The 15,179-nt window shown below is 43.1% G+C and overlaps 1 protein-coding gene across 1 annotated transcript in view; it reads right to left on the bottom strand.

The window, feature by feature from the left end:
* Positions 1–9,446: 9,446 nt before the first annotated feature.
* The window catches only part of CSAD (cysteine sulfinic acid decarboxylase), a 25,237-nt gene continuing 19,504 nt past the window's right edge, over positions 9,447–15,179 (bottom strand). Inside the window, exons 9-15 of the mRNA XM_068971756.1 lie at positions 12,830–12,946; positions 12,690–12,754; positions 12,321–12,402; positions 11,692–11,891; positions 11,509–11,560; positions 11,270–11,359; positions 9,447–10,197 (exon numbers count right to left, since the gene is read on the bottom strand). Of these exons, the coding sequence (XP_068827857.1) occupies positions 10,024–10,197; positions 11,270–11,359; positions 11,509–11,560; positions 11,692–11,891; positions 12,321–12,402; positions 12,690–12,754; positions 12,830–12,946 (780 nt within the window). The 3' untranslated portion in view covers positions 9,447–10,023. The remainder of the gene's footprint in view (positions 10,198–11,269; positions 11,360–11,508; positions 11,561–11,691; positions 11,892–12,320; positions 12,403–12,689; positions 12,755–12,829; positions 12,947–15,179) is intronic.

Genomic DNA, 15,179 nt, shown 5'->3' with positions numbered 1-15,179 from the left:
CCAGGGTAGCCATTCCTTTCTCTCAGTATATATGCACTGTTAGATGTCAGTGCTGCAGATGAAAAGTCCTGTATCAATCTGATTCTTTTTGCTTTGTAGGTAACTTGTTCTTTCTGTCTAGATACTTGAAAATGTCTTCCTTTAATCTTGGAATTCAGGAGTTCCAAGCGTAGATGTCTCCCTTCTCTTTTTGTATCTTCCTGGGTGCCCTTTCAGTCCGTAAGTCACAACTTTCTTCGGGTCAGCAAAATATCCTATTTTTAAATTATTGCCTCTCCTTCTTTTATGCCTTTTTTCTTTGGAACTAATATACTTGAATGTTAGGATTACTGGGTCTGTTCTCCAAGTCTCATATTTTCCTCATTATTTCCATTTCTTTGTATTATTTGCTCTGTGCTTTGAAATATTTTTCCACTTGTTCTGCCAAGCCACTAATCTGAGTCCCAGCGGTGAACAGACTTCTTTCTTTCAATAAATATGCTGATTCTTGTTGTTGTTGTTGAAAATAATAGTTTTAGTTTCAGAAACTACATTTTTAGTACACTCCTTGAATCTTTTTAGCTGCTCCTAATATTTCCTTGAGTTGTCACATACCTCTTCAGTGGTTCCTGCACTGTCTGGTGGGCAAGACCGGCTGTAATGATCTCATTCCTGCAGGGCCAAAGCCTTCTGAGTCATCTCTTACAGTATGCCCACCGACCTGACCTCTGCTCCAGGGCTCTCCAAAGCTGCTCTCCAGGCTCCTGCGTGGTGAGAATGGGGAAACTCCCCACCTGTCTCCACACCAGGCCTTCAGACTAATGCCAGGTCCAAGCCTACACTTGCATACCCTGCCCACTAGCCCCAGCAGCAATATTGCTAAAGAGAGCAAAGTGTTCAGAGATGGGAGTAAAAAATTCCCTTTAGAACGGTGGTTCTCAAATTCAAGCATGCATTAGAATCATCTTCAGGGCTTGAAATATGGATGGTTGAATCTTATCCCAGGAATTTCTGATTCATGTGGTCTGGGGTGGGGCTTAAGAATTTGCATTACTAACCAGTTCCCAGAGAACGCTATTACTGCTGATCCAGGAACCACAAAGTGACAACCACTGTGTTAGAATATACCAATCCAAGCCCTCCTCCTTCATCTTCTTCAAAATGATACTGTTTTGGGGGGCACAGAAAGTAATCCAGTTCCAGGGAGGTATCATCCCCTCCTCTTATATTGGGTTCTCCCATTTGTTCTTAATACCAACACTTGTACACAGCTGGGCTCTATCCAGGCCACCTCCTCCACCAAGGTTACAAGTAAATTTAGTTAATTTCTACTGACAGTTCCTTCCATCATATTTATGCACTGCATTTTATATATCTCTTGGACATTTGAAGTGAAATGAAGTCGCTCAGTAGTGTCCTACCCTTCACGACCCCATGGACTCTAGCCTACCAGCCTCCTCCATCCATGGGATTTTCCAGGCAAGAGTACTGGAGTGGGCTGCCATTTCCTTCTCCAGGGGATCTTCCCAATCCAGGGATCAAACCCGGGTCTCCCGCACTGCAGACAAGACGCTTTACCATCTGAGCCACCAGAGAAGCCCTCCTTGGACATTTATTTTGGAATGTGGACCATTTTAAAGCCTTTATTAAATTTGTTACAATATTGCTTCTGCTCTATGATTTGGTTTTCCAGCTGCAAGGCACGTGGGATCTTAGCTCCCCGAGCAGGGATCAAACCTACAACCCTTGCCCTGGAAGGCAAAGCCAGCCACTGGAGCACCAGGGAAGTCCCTGCAGGGACATTTAGTATGGGCCTGAGGAGCCTGGGGTTCTCTTTGGGATTTCCTAGGAACTAGTTCTTAAGACATATTTGATTTTACTAAATTTACTAAGAGCAGCCAGAAGTTCTCCGGGATAGCTAGACTTGGAGTCATTTACATGTTTACCATTAGTGCCTGAGATTTTCTCACATATTAAGAGCAGGAGATATTTAACTTAACTTTGTATATAAACAGCCAGTTGTTCCATTTGTTGAAAAAGACTAATTTCTCCACTGTATTGCCTTTGCAACTTTGTCAAAAACCAACTGATCCTATATGTATGGATCTATTTCTGGACTCTGATTTCTGTCCCATTGATCTATTATCATGCTAATACCGTACTGTCTTTCTGGCTTTCTCTAGTTGCAGCCAGCAGGGGTTACTCTCTAGCTGCGGTGGCTCCTCTTGTTGCAGAACACGAGCTCCAGGCATGCAGGCTTCAGTAGTTGCGGCGCGTGGGCTCACTAGTTGTGTTGCACAGGCCTAGCTACTCCGAAGCATGTGGGATCTTCCTAGATCAAACCCATGTCCTCTGCATTGTCAGGCAGATTCTTAACCACTGGGCCACCAGGGAAGTCCCCCCACATGAATTTTTGAATCAACTGTTAATTTCTACAAAAATTATGCTAGGATTTTGATTGAGATTACACTGACTTTCTAGACCAGTTTGAGGAGAACTGATACCTCAGCAATACTGTGTCTTTCAATCCATAAACATGGTATACCTCTCCATTTAATCTTGCTTCATTTCTCTTAGCAATGTAGTTTTTGGTGTATAGAAGTCCCACATCTTTTGTCAGAGTTGTCCCTAAGTATTTCATTTTGAGTGATATTGTAAATGATACTGTCTTTTCACTCCAACTTCCAATAGTCTGTTGCTAGCAGCAGTATATAGGAAATTAATTTCTGAATTTGGTATCTTGTGCCTTATAATCTTGCTAAACTAGGTCTATTAACAGCAGCATTTTGCAGCTTCATCAGAATGTTCTACGTAGATGATTCTATTACCTGAAAATAAAGACGATTTTTCTTTTTCCTTTCCAATTGCTATGTCCTCTATTTTTCTCGCCTAATTGCCTGGGTAGAACCTCTAGCACAACTTTAAATAGAATGAGTGAATGTGGACATCTTTGCCTTGCCCCTGATTTAGAGAGAAGGATATGCGTAGATGAGTTTTTCATCAGTTTTATTCAAATATAATTCACATACCATTTAGTTTATCTACTTTAAAAGGGTAGAAATTAATAGTTTTAGTACATTCACAGATTTGTGCAACCATCACCAGAATTCATTAATTTTAGTACATTTTCATCACTGTCTCAAAAAATCTTGTACCCATTCCCTTTTTGGGCAGTTTTTTTCTAAAGTGGCTGCACCAGGTTATAATCCCACCAGAAGTGAAGGAGGCTCTAATTTCTCCACATCCTCAGGAACACTTGCTATTTCTCTTTTTAATTATAGCCATCTTAGTGGGTATGAAGTGTTATCTTGCTCCCTGATAACTGATGATGTTGAGCATTTCGTCATGGGCTTACTAGCCATGTATGTATCTTCCTGGGAGAAATGTTTGTTCAGATCCCTTGTCCTTTTTTTTGGCTGCACCATGTCTTAGTTGAAGCAAGCAGAATCTTCATTCTTGGTTGTGGCACGCAGGATCTTTAGTTGCAGTGTGTCGGATCTAGTTCCCTGGCCAGGGATCTAACCCAGGCCTTTTGCATTGGGAACGCAAAGTCTTAGCCACTGGACCACTAGGGAAGTCCCAATTCTCGCCCATTTTTAAAGTGAGTTATTTGTCTTTTATTACTGAGTTGTAAGAATTTTTTGCCTACTCTAGACGTAAGCCCCTCTCAGATATATGACTGCAAATGTCTTCTTCCGTTCTTTAGGCTGTCTTTTCACCTCCTTGATCCACAAACTTTGAAGTATAAAATTTTAAAATTTTGCTAAGAAAAAGAAAAATTATCTATTTTTTCTTTGGTTGCTTGTGCTTTGGTGTCATGCCTAAGAAGTCTTTGCCTACCCCAAGCTCACAAAGATTTACTCCTCTACTTTCTTCCCAGAGTTTCACAGTTTTAGCTCTTACATTTCGTAGCTCAGGTGGTAAGGAATCCGCCCTACATGCAGGAAACCTCGGTTTGATTTCCAGGGTTGGGAAGATCCCCTGGAGAAGGGACAGGCTACCCACTCCAGTATTCTTTGGCTTCTGTGGTGGCTCAGAGAGTAAAAAAATCCGGCTGCAATGTGGGAGACGTGGGTTTGATCCCAGGACTGGGAAGATCCCCTGGAGGTGGGCAAGGCTCCCGTATTCTTGCCTGGAGAATCCCCAGGGACAGAGAAGCCTGGCGGGCTACAGTCTATGAGGTCACAAAAAGTCGGACACGACTAAGCACAGCACAGCTCTTACATTTAGTTCTATGATCTGAGTTAACTTTTGTGTATAATGTGACAAAGGGGTTAAACTCTGCACGTGGATATCCAGTTGTCCCAGCATCGTTTATTGAAAAAGACTATTCTTTCCGCTAATGAATTGTCTTGGCATCGTTGCTGAAAACCAATTAAGTGCAAATGTGAGGGTTTATTTCTAGATTCTCAGTCTGTTCCATTGACCTGCATGTCTATTCTGCAGCCCGCACTGTCTTGATTACTGGAGCTTTGTAGTCATCAAAGCTTCCATTGTAACTGAAGTTCCGTTCAGGACATGGCCCTGTCTCAGCATTGATGTATGACAGTATGTAGCAAAAGGGAACAGCACCACAACACCTCCAGTTGACAGTAAAGTCCAGTTGACAGTAAAAACACTTAAACCTCTGAGCCAACTTTAAAATGTATATGGTAACAAGAAAGAGCTAAAAATAACAGGCTACAAACTAAGGAATGTGCAAGCTCATTATGTTGGCACCAGAGAATTTTTAGCAAATTCTCTGGTGAACTTCAGGAAAATTTCAAAACTAGGCCATCAGACTACCAGATTCTTCTAACAGGCGGAAACTGGATCTCAAGAACTAAAAGATTATCAGTGTAGAAAAGAAAGCTCAGAACTATTGCATTGGGGGGATAAAATTAAAGAGATGGTGGTTTATACAAACAAATGATATTCCTCTTTAGAACTAAATACATCCTCTGCTTAAGGGACACTTTCATGACCTTGTTAAGAATCTGAACTTTGCCCAGCCTCAGCTGCCTTATTTGTAAAATAAGGGTTTTAAAAATCTACCTACAGACCGAGGTTGTACCAGACAAGTTCCTGCGCTGGCCTCTCAACTCTAAGAAGGAAAATTCTATGACACTTGGAATGCTAATGCTAAACCAGGGTCTGTAAGAGAATTGCCACCTTATACAAAACCCAATCGGCAAGGTTCTTCACTCAACATTAAAAAAAAAAAAAGAAAAGAAAACCTCTAAAAAAGAGATGAATCATGGTGAGATGTGGGGAATGGGAGGGAGGCTCAAGAGAGAGGGGATATATGTATACATATAGCTGATTCACGTTGTTGTACAGCAAAAACTAACAGAAACACTGTAAAGCAATTACACTCTAATTTTTGAAAAAAATTTTTAAAGATTTAAAAAATGCAAGGGTCTTCCCTGGTGGTCTGGTGGCTAAGACTCCATGCTCCCAATGCAGGGGTCCTAGGTTCAATCCCTGGTTGGGGAACTAGATCCCATATGCCACAGCTAAAGATTCTGAATGCTGCAAATAAGACCTGGCGTAGCCAAATAAATAATTTATTTTTTTTAATGCAAAAAGAAAAAAAGAGATGAATAAGCTAAGCACACCAACTCTGTACCTCACCTCCCCCACTACCATCCTAGGTTATCAATCCATTCTCTCTGCTATTCCCGTGCCAGCTCCCAGGGGTACATCACTTCCTCCTTTAAAGCTCTGGTCCTTTGTTTCCCTTGGCACAGTTAAGATGGGTTAGGAGCTCCCAAGGATGTTAGTATACATTTTAAGGGTACATGAATACATCCAGTATCAATGAACACACCTGTGCCTAGGTTGTGGTTTCTAAATGCCACTCTCCACTAAAAGGCTCCACTAATCAGGGCTCCTTGCAGATTGCAAGACTGGGCAGAGAAAGGACAAGGTTTTTGCTGTGCCAGAAACAAAAGCTGTGTGTTTTTAAGACATGTCTAAAGGACATGGGAGCCAGATAAAAGGAGCTCTCTGTGGTCAAACTGGGACAATTTGAGCATTAAAAAATAAGTAAATATATAAATGGATTAGAAATTACTGAATAAAACAAGGCTCCATGTTGAAAAAATATAGACGACTAAATGAGTAAGGAGAAGGGAGGGCTCTTCTTTATAGTCCCATACAAATCCCAAATTGTAAAAGTGGAGGGAGTGTTGGAGTTACAAAAGTACCATTTGGCAACCATTATACTAAAAGGTGGCTTGGCAAGATATATGAGAGGATGCTAAGTCTAGGTGGGGAAAATATGAAGAGGAACAGGCTATTTGCAAAATCTCAGAATGTCTCCTCAGATTATTAGATGCAAAGGGAATAACAGTAACCATGCCATGGAGAAACCAGATACCACCTTGACCACTTTTGACCTTGCTGAAAATTACATCACCAATAAGGAGCAGATGGACGTTACAGACCCTGTGATGTGCTTCTCTGAAAAGGACACACGTGGCAAATTATATTACAGCTTAGAACGCATAACCTGAATCCAGCTGCGAGGAAGCAGCAGGAAAAAACAAGTCGATGAGCCTTCTATAATGCAACTGGCCTGTATTTTTTTAAAACGTCAGAGCTAATGACAAAGAAAGGCTGAGGAACTATTTTAATTAATTAATTAATTTAGTCTTCGACCATGCCACACGGCATGTGGGATCTCAGTTCTCCAGCCAGGAATCAAACTCCTGCGTTAGAAGCTCAGAGTCTTAACTACTGGACCACCAGGGAAGTCTTGGAGTTATCTGAGAATAAAGGAGACAAAAAGACATGACAACAAACTGTAATACATGATCTTGGACTAGACTCTCATACTGGAAGGGGAAAAAAATGCATTGTTGGGACAATCCACAACTTCAGAATATAGACTTCAGACGAAAGTATAATGTCATGTTAAATTTCCTGAATTTGATCATTATACCATGGTTAAGACACTGTTCTTGGGAAATATAAACTATAATATTAAGAGATAAAGAGTTGTATTGTTTATGACTCTCCAATGGTTCTGAAAAAAATAGGTTCTAGTACATATATAATGATAAAGAAAATTTGTGAAAATTATACATTCAGGTAAAGAGTATACTGAAGTACTTGCAGTTTCAAATTATTTCAAAATAAAAAGATTCTTAAAAGTATATAAACAGAAGAGAAATAGCCAACTGAGGACCTAGGATGCATTGGAACAGTTCCAAGTATCCAAATACTAAGTTACTGTAGTCTATTCCCTTTCATCCACTCTCCTAAAAAGACTCTCACCCCAGTCTCAAGAGCTGCCACATCCAATGTGCCCCATCCAGCTTTTAGTTCCCCAGATCTTGGCCTGCCACCCTCTAAAGTCATCATCTTCCTTCTTGAGCCATGGGGAGGCTAGCCTCTTTAATACTTGACCCCTTTAAACAAAAACAAAAAAATACCCATTGCAATATTGCAATTCACCCAGGTATTCCCAAAAAGTTCATTTCCTGTTTGATAGAAACATGATTTCTTGAGGCCAAGGGCAAGGTGAGGGACCAAACCTGCGCATGCCTTCATCCTTCCCCAGAAGCAGTAGGTCCATGGCACAGGGTTAACAAAACAGCCTTGACATGCACACACCTATGAATTAAATAAACCTGTCATCGGAAGCAGACTAGACGCACGGTTCAGACCTAGAGGAAGACGGTCTGAATTCAGCTTTGACCCACCACTTAAGAGTGACGTGCCTGGGGACTTCTCTCGTGGTCCAGTAGGTAAGGTCCGAGCTCCCAATGTAGGGGGCCTGGGTTCAATCCCTGGTCAGGGAACTAGATCCCACACACCACAACTAATACCCCACACAGTCAAACAAATTTTTTAAAAAAGTTATGTGACTGACAGCCAGTCAACTAGTACCTGGAGTTCATTAAACACTCACTCAACATTTCCCACCTAGGAAGTACCAGACTCCAGTTTGGGAGGCAGTGATACAAAATCTCTGCTCCCAGAGCAGTTGGGTGAGACCCACAGGGACGGAGGTGTTGCCGGGTCAGGGGAAGTAAGTAAATAAGTCAATTAATTAGTTAGGGTATGCCAGATGCTTATACATGCTATAGAGAAAAACAGGGCAGATAAAAGAATAGAGGGTGAAAATGTAATTTCAAATAAAGAATTCAAGGAAGGCTTCACTAAGGATAGAACATCTGAACAAAAATCTAAAGGCAGTGAGGGAGCGAGAACCATGTAGACGGGTGAACACTGAGGCCAAAGGGGACAGCAGCGGAAAGGCTCTGGAGCGGGGACAGGCCTCAGTTGGGGAATAACTGCTTCAACCTTAGGTAGGCTCTTGGAAGGCAGGGAAAAGAACTACAACACAGCAGGAGCTCAGTAACTGTGGATGGGAGAAGAAGAAAGAAAGAGGTTATCATATTGCATCCAGAGATTTTGAGGTTGAATTTTGGGGATGGAGGAAATAAGAATCAGTTTCATAAAGCTGGAGAAAAATATGTGATTGATTTTATGTCCTGTTTTTCTAGCCTTAAAAGATACTTTGCTGATGGAGGTGACTCAAGAAATTTTAAGATTTCTTTTTTTTTGTTTGCTTTCTGGTTTTGCTTTGAGTTGAAAAACAGGGATTTTTGTTTTAGTTTGCTTTTACAGTGTTTTAAGACATTTTTCAGATAAATAACTCTTTAAGATTAGGGCTTGGAGCTCAGATTACTAGCACTCTTAAAACAAATTTATTATTTGGAAGAAATTAGATATCACTTATAATAAAAATAACAAGTTTATAGGGAAATTATTAGTAATTTATGAACAGAAAATCTTTTTTCCCCCAAATGGTCAAGAGAATTGGGTTTGAGATTTGGATGTTCTTTTACAATGGTTTGTACAGGCTGTATTTGCCTCTTCAAATAATTTTGGATGACTTTTACATGACCACGTTATTGTTTTCATAAACAGTATTTTTAGGAATTGGAAATAACAGAAAGTTCTGGAAGACTTGCCACTCGTCCTGAATAACTTGTGTAGCTAAATGCCGCTTTCCAAAAAAGTGACTGAGGAGCGACACCAGCCTAGGATTTTACGTGTTAAATGGACATTTTTATGTAAGAAAATAGCAATGATAGAAGACATAACAGTGGCTGGTTTCGTCGCTGGGCTTTTTTTTTTTTTTCCAGCTTGGTTTCTGTTGTTTAAATTAGAAAAGGAAGATTCTTACCTTTCTGGTGTATGTGAAGATTTCTTTCAGGAGTGATTAGTGGACAAAGTTCTGGTCTCAAGATACAATCAGTGCCCATTTTGTTTCCAGTGTCGTTAAGGTACAATTAACTTCAGAGCAATGCCACTTTTGGTCTTTCTCCTCCCACTCAAGATTTCTGGGAAACTTTCCCCCTATTTTTAGCCCCTATTATACCTTTTTAATGAATTTGCATTCCCCGCTATTTTCTTGAAAGGTAACAAACTTTACAATATACCTAAATAATATGGCTGAAAATTTAACTTTTATTATTTTCCTATTTTTAATAAATGCAATAGATATTCATTATATTATAAAACCAGGGAGCACAAAAAGCATAAAGAAGTTCATTTTCAAACTGCTTACAATCCCATCCCAGGTAAAACTATTAATATTCTGGCATATTCCATCTCATCACTTTTCCTATGTATTTTTGAATACAGGTCAGATATTACCATATATACAGTCATATCCAGCTTTTTCAACATAACATTGTATTAAAATTATTTTTCTCCTATCTATAAAAGTCCTCTTTGTAAACACAATTTAAATGGCAGAGCAATATTCTACCATATAGATTTCCTACCATTTATTTAAACATCCTCTTAATATCAAATATTGGGTTGGCCAAAAAGTTCATTTGGGTGTTTCCGTAAGATGTTACGAGGAAAAACCAGAACCAACTTTTTGGCCAGCCCGAAATTTACAGGCGAGCTAGTGGGTAAGCACAGAGAAATGAAGACGCTTTGTCTCCTAGAGTTTCTTCTTGGAGAACGCAGGGAGGAGATACAGGGAGATGGCGAGGGTGGGGGGAGGGGTCCAGGCCAGCAGCGAGATGGAGCGACTCAGAGATCCTGGCCCAGCCGTTCCAGCTCGTTCAGCAGGAAGTCCATATCAGCCCGTGTCAGCGCAGGGTTGGCCACGACCATGCGGAAGAAGTTGCTCCGGGTACCATGGGGCTGGTAGCCAATCATCATGGAACCCTTCCTCACCATGCGTTCCTTGAGGATTGGGGCTACCTGCGGGAGGAGTGGAGGGACCCTCTAGCTGCAGCCTGGGGTCAGGGGAAGGGATGGGTTCCCTGACTCGCATCCCTCTCCACCTAGCTGCCTTCCAGAGAGAGCAACTCACTGCTTGGATTCTGACCGTGGCCCCAGTTTACCTTTCCCACCACACCTGGCCCACTGGACCTTCTCTACCTCCTGCCTTCTCCTCCAACTCACCAGTCTCCAAGTTGTCACACAGGCCATTTTCTGCTAAATCCTGACTTTTCGCTGAATCTCAACAACTGCTTTTTCAGTCTAACGTCAAGCCTTCGTCATGCTTGACACCTTCTTCTCCCCTCTCTGAATTCCTGTAACATTTTTTTATCTGCACCCTGTGATCTAATATATAATTTCCAAGATTGCCTTGAACACACCGGTTTCAAATAGGTAATGCTTGCTTTCTAAATAAATGACTCCTTAAGGGCGAGATTCCCTGGTGGCTCAGATGGTAAAGAGTCTGCCCGCAATGCGGGAGGCCCGAGTTCAATCCCTGTGTCAGGAAGATCCCCTGGAACGGCAACCCACTCCAGCATTCTTGCCTGGAAAATCCCATGGATGGAGGAGCCTGCAGGGCTACAGTCCATAGGGTGGTAGAGAGTCAGACACGACTGAGCAACTTCACTTTAAGGGCGAGAATATTCTTGTCCTTTTGGACCATCTGCCAGCCCTAGTACCAGTCTAACCCTAGGGGCCAGGACATATCTCCTGGCCTGACAGGGTTGTTCTGTACCCAGCATCAGTGAGTAGAACTTCTGAGACCTTTCTGCCTCACTCAGCTCCCAGAACACCCCACAGAGCCAATCTATGTACTGCTCACTGGTGACTTCTGTAATGTCCCTCTCTGTCTTCTTCTTACTTTATAGAAGCATACCTTATCCTCCATCCCCCAGGCTCACCGAAGTGGGGACAAGCGGGTGTCATCTTCTGGTTCACTGTCCCCACATCAGAGCGAGACTAGCAAAGGTAGCTGCCATGCCGCTCACAGCCAGCAGGGGGCGGAAAAGCACCAGCTGCACTGGTTAACCAGAGCAGGGAGAAAGCCTACCTTAGACAGCCTTTCACTGTAATCTGGACTCTCCTTCTTCCCCCGCAGGCTGGGGGGCACGAACCAGAAACACACGTTGACAAATTCAGGCTGGGAGGAATAAACAGGGGGAAGGTGTGAGCAGAGGAAGAGGGGCCGTTCCCCTCTCACCACCCCTCTTCTCACATCAGGGTTTTGCGTGAGACACCGGCTGGGGGCAGGGAGCCGGAGGATGCAGAAGAGCACAAGGTGGGTCGTACCTCCATGACCAACTCAAATCCCTCCCGCTTCTTCAGCTCCTCCACCAGGTACCTGTGATCAGAGAGTGAGAAATCATGGGGGGAGGAGGAGAGGCAGAGATACAGAAACAGAAGCGACCCAGAGAGTGAACCAAAGGGGTGCAGCCCAGCAAAGGGGTGCAGGGCTGTAGCGCCCACTCCTACCGGGCAAGGGCAAAGGCCTGGTCCACACGGTGCTGCAGCCCCTGCCCGCCCTGTGCCTTCCACATGAGCCACAGCTTCAGACAGTCCACACGCCGGCCACACTGCACCACCTTGTCTCCCGTGTCCAGAGCCACGTCGTAGAACTTGTCCTGCTGGAAGAGGTAGCTGGCCTGGGACCCGTGACAGCGCTTGAGCAGGTTCTGCGGAGGGTGGGGGTGGGGGGGAACAGTCAGACTTCCCCCCGCCACCGAGCTTCCCTCCAGGGCTGCACTGGGTGACTTCTTAGCTCAGTCCACATGTTTCTTTCCCTGAAACCAGGCAGCACTGATGGGATAGCTGCCGGCTTACTGAAACCCTTTCTCTTGGTTTTCTTCCAACACTCATGAGTTCTTCCCAAATGACCCAGAATCCCTCTGATTAAAACTTTTGTTGGGAAGTTTTTCCTTTGCCTGAAGACTGGGGGAGTGAGAGAGCCCACTACCGGGGATTAGGGTGGTCACAGATAACCAGCTTCAGATGGGATGGTAAGGAGAACATGGAAGGCCTGGAGCTCCCCTCAGGTGAGACAGAAGAGGAAACAGAGGTTCAGGGCGGGAGGCGGGGCCAGAGCAGGGGCGGGGCAGACCCACCGAGGTGTCCCGGAGAAGAAGAGCTGAGCACTGCAGGCCTGTGGAGAGGAGCTTGTGGGGATTCCAGGCCACGGAGTCAGCCCTGGGGTGGGCAGAGCAAAGCGGGGTCAGCCAGCTCCCAGTTAAGCTGCCCAACTAGAGCCTCCCCACCCTTTCCAGATCTCCAGTAAAAGGGACTTTAGTCTCACCTCAGCCCAGAGGAGAATTCCCAAATCTGATGTCTAACATCCCAGCCCCAATCAATCATCTCTCCCACTTCCCTCCCACCAGCCTCCTTCCCCTATTCCCATCTGAGCTCCCCAGCCCAAGAGTGTTCACTGGACCAAGGATTTGAAGGGTGAGAGTCAGGGTGTAGGGGGCCATATGCACCTCTGGATGCCAGCCAGGAGATGTCTATGTGTCTGTGACAGCAGGACGCTCCCACCCCAGGCAGCCTGTGGAGCGGAAGGAACAATATGGGCCTTGGCCTTGGCTCAGCCCACCCCATTCTCAGCCCCGTCCCAACTCACGTCCACATGCAGCCACAGCCCATGATGCTGGCACACATCCGCGATCGCCTCCAGGGGGTCAAAGGCCCCCAGCACTGTGGTACCAGAGGTGGCACTGACCAGGAATGGCACGGCGCCCTGTGGCAAAAATGAAGAGGGAGCCACCCAGAGCCTGGCACCGAGCTCTAGGAACTCTTCACAGGCCTGACCTGGGCCCTGGCAACCTTACTATGTGTTACCGCCCCCTTTTAATTTGCAAGTGAGGACGCTAGGGTTCAGAGGTGTTAAGAAACTTGCCCCCGCCCCCCCCTCCCCCGCAACTCCAGAGATGGAATTCAAACCGAGGTCTGTCTAATAGTCTATCTCCAAAGCTTATACTTTTTCAAAAAAGTTGAATGTCTTACAGGAAGATCAAAATACTATTTTAAATATTCTAATAGGATAACATTTATGTGGAAATTGAATTAGTATTAAAAAAACTGCTACAAAGAAAAGTGCAGGCCCGGATGGCTCCACTGATGAGTTCCACAAAACATTTAAGAAGGAACTGATACGAGCTCTTCATTAACTTACAAAAAAACAGAAGAGGAGGGAACACTTCTGAATTCATCCTATGAAATGGGTTTTACCCTGATACCAAAACCAACAAAATATCACTAGAAAAATATAGAATATATCTCTTCTAAATAAAGACATAAAAATCTACAAACACCAGCAAGCCCAAATCAGCAACACAGAAAAAGAATCAAGCACCATGACAAAGTGGGATTTGTCCCAAGAGTGCAAGTTTGGTTTAACATCCCAAAATCAATTAATATAATATATCCTATCAATACAATAAAGGAAAAAAAAAAACCATATCTCAATGTGGTATAGTGATCATTTCAGTAGACATACAAACACATTTGACAAAATCCTCACGATAAAAACATTCAGAAAAATAAAAAAGGATCTGAAGGGAATGTTCTTAACCTGATAAAGGGCAACTACAAAAAACCCACAGCTAACATCATACTCAGTGGTGAAAGACTGAAAGCCTTCCCCCTAAGACCAGGAACAAGATAAGGATGTTCACTCTCCTCATTTCTATTCAACACTGTGCTGAGGTTCTAGCAGGGCAATTAGGTTTAAAAAAATTTAAAAATAAGAGGCATCCAGGGACTTTCCCGGTATTCCAGTGGGTAAGAATCTGCCTTCCAATGCAGGGGACATGGGTTCAATCCCTGGCCCAGGAACTAAGATCCCAGATGCCACAGGCACCGAAGTCAGTGCACTGTAACTACTGACCCGCTGAGCCCACATGCTCTACAGCTCCTGTGCCACAACTAGGGGGAACCCTCGAATGGCAACAAGGACCTGACACAGCCGAAAAATAAACGAGTGTTAATGCCAATCTTGTCTAGTTTGTGATTAAAGAGAAAATTAAGTTGTTTTTTTTTAATAAGAGGCATCCATATTAAAAAAGAAAAAAGCAAATTATCTGTATTTACAGATATCTAGATAATCCTAAGGAACCCATTAAAAAGACCTGAGAATTAATAAATGAGTTTAACAGATTTGCAGAGTACAAAATCAATATTCAAAAATCAGTTGTATTTTTACACATGAGAAACGAACAATCAAAAATAGAAACAAGAAAATTTCATTTATAAGAACACTGAAAATAATAAAATACTTAGGAATAAATTCAACAAAAGAAATGCAAAACAGATACTGTGAAAACCACAAAGCATTGTTGAAAAGAAATCAAAGAAGACCTAAATAAACAGAGGCATTCCATGTTCATGGATCCACAAATTGAACACATCCCTATCAAAATCCCAACTGGTTTCTTTGCAGAAATTGACAGCTGAGCCTAAAATTCAAGTGGAAATTTAAGGGACCTAGAAAGCCAAAACCATCCTGGAAAAGAACAAAGTTGGAGGACTCACAAACGCTGATTTCAAAATTTACTACAGAGCCACATTAAGACAGTGTGGTCAATAGGATAGCCATGCAGATCAATGGAGTAGACTGAGAATCGAGAAATAAATCCTCACACTTAAACACTCTTTGGGTTTTAACAAGGATCCCAAGACAAGTCGCTGGGGAAAAACAGACATTTTCAAAACCTGGTGCTGCATACTGTTTACAATAGCCAAGACACGGAAGCAACCTAAATGTCCATCGACAGAGGAAAGGATAAAGAAGATGTGGTGCACATATACAGTGGAATATTACTCAGCCATAAAAAGAATGAAATAATGCCACTGGCAACAACATGGATGGACCCAGAGACTGTCATACGGAATGAAGTCAGTCAGAGAAGAAGAAATACCCTATGACATCCCTTCTATGAGGAATCTAAAAAGAGATGATACAAATAAACTTA

Source organism: Capricornis sumatraensis, chromosome 4, assembly GCF_032405125.1.
Source record: "Capricornis sumatraensis isolate serow.1 chromosome 4, serow.2, whole genome shotgun sequence".
Classification (NCBI taxonomy): domain Eukaryota; kingdom Metazoa; phylum Chordata; class Mammalia; order Artiodactyla; family Bovidae; genus Capricornis; species Capricornis sumatraensis.
The sequence above is the reverse complement of the archived record's forward strand: the minus strand, read 5'-3'. Positions and strand labels throughout refer to the sequence as shown.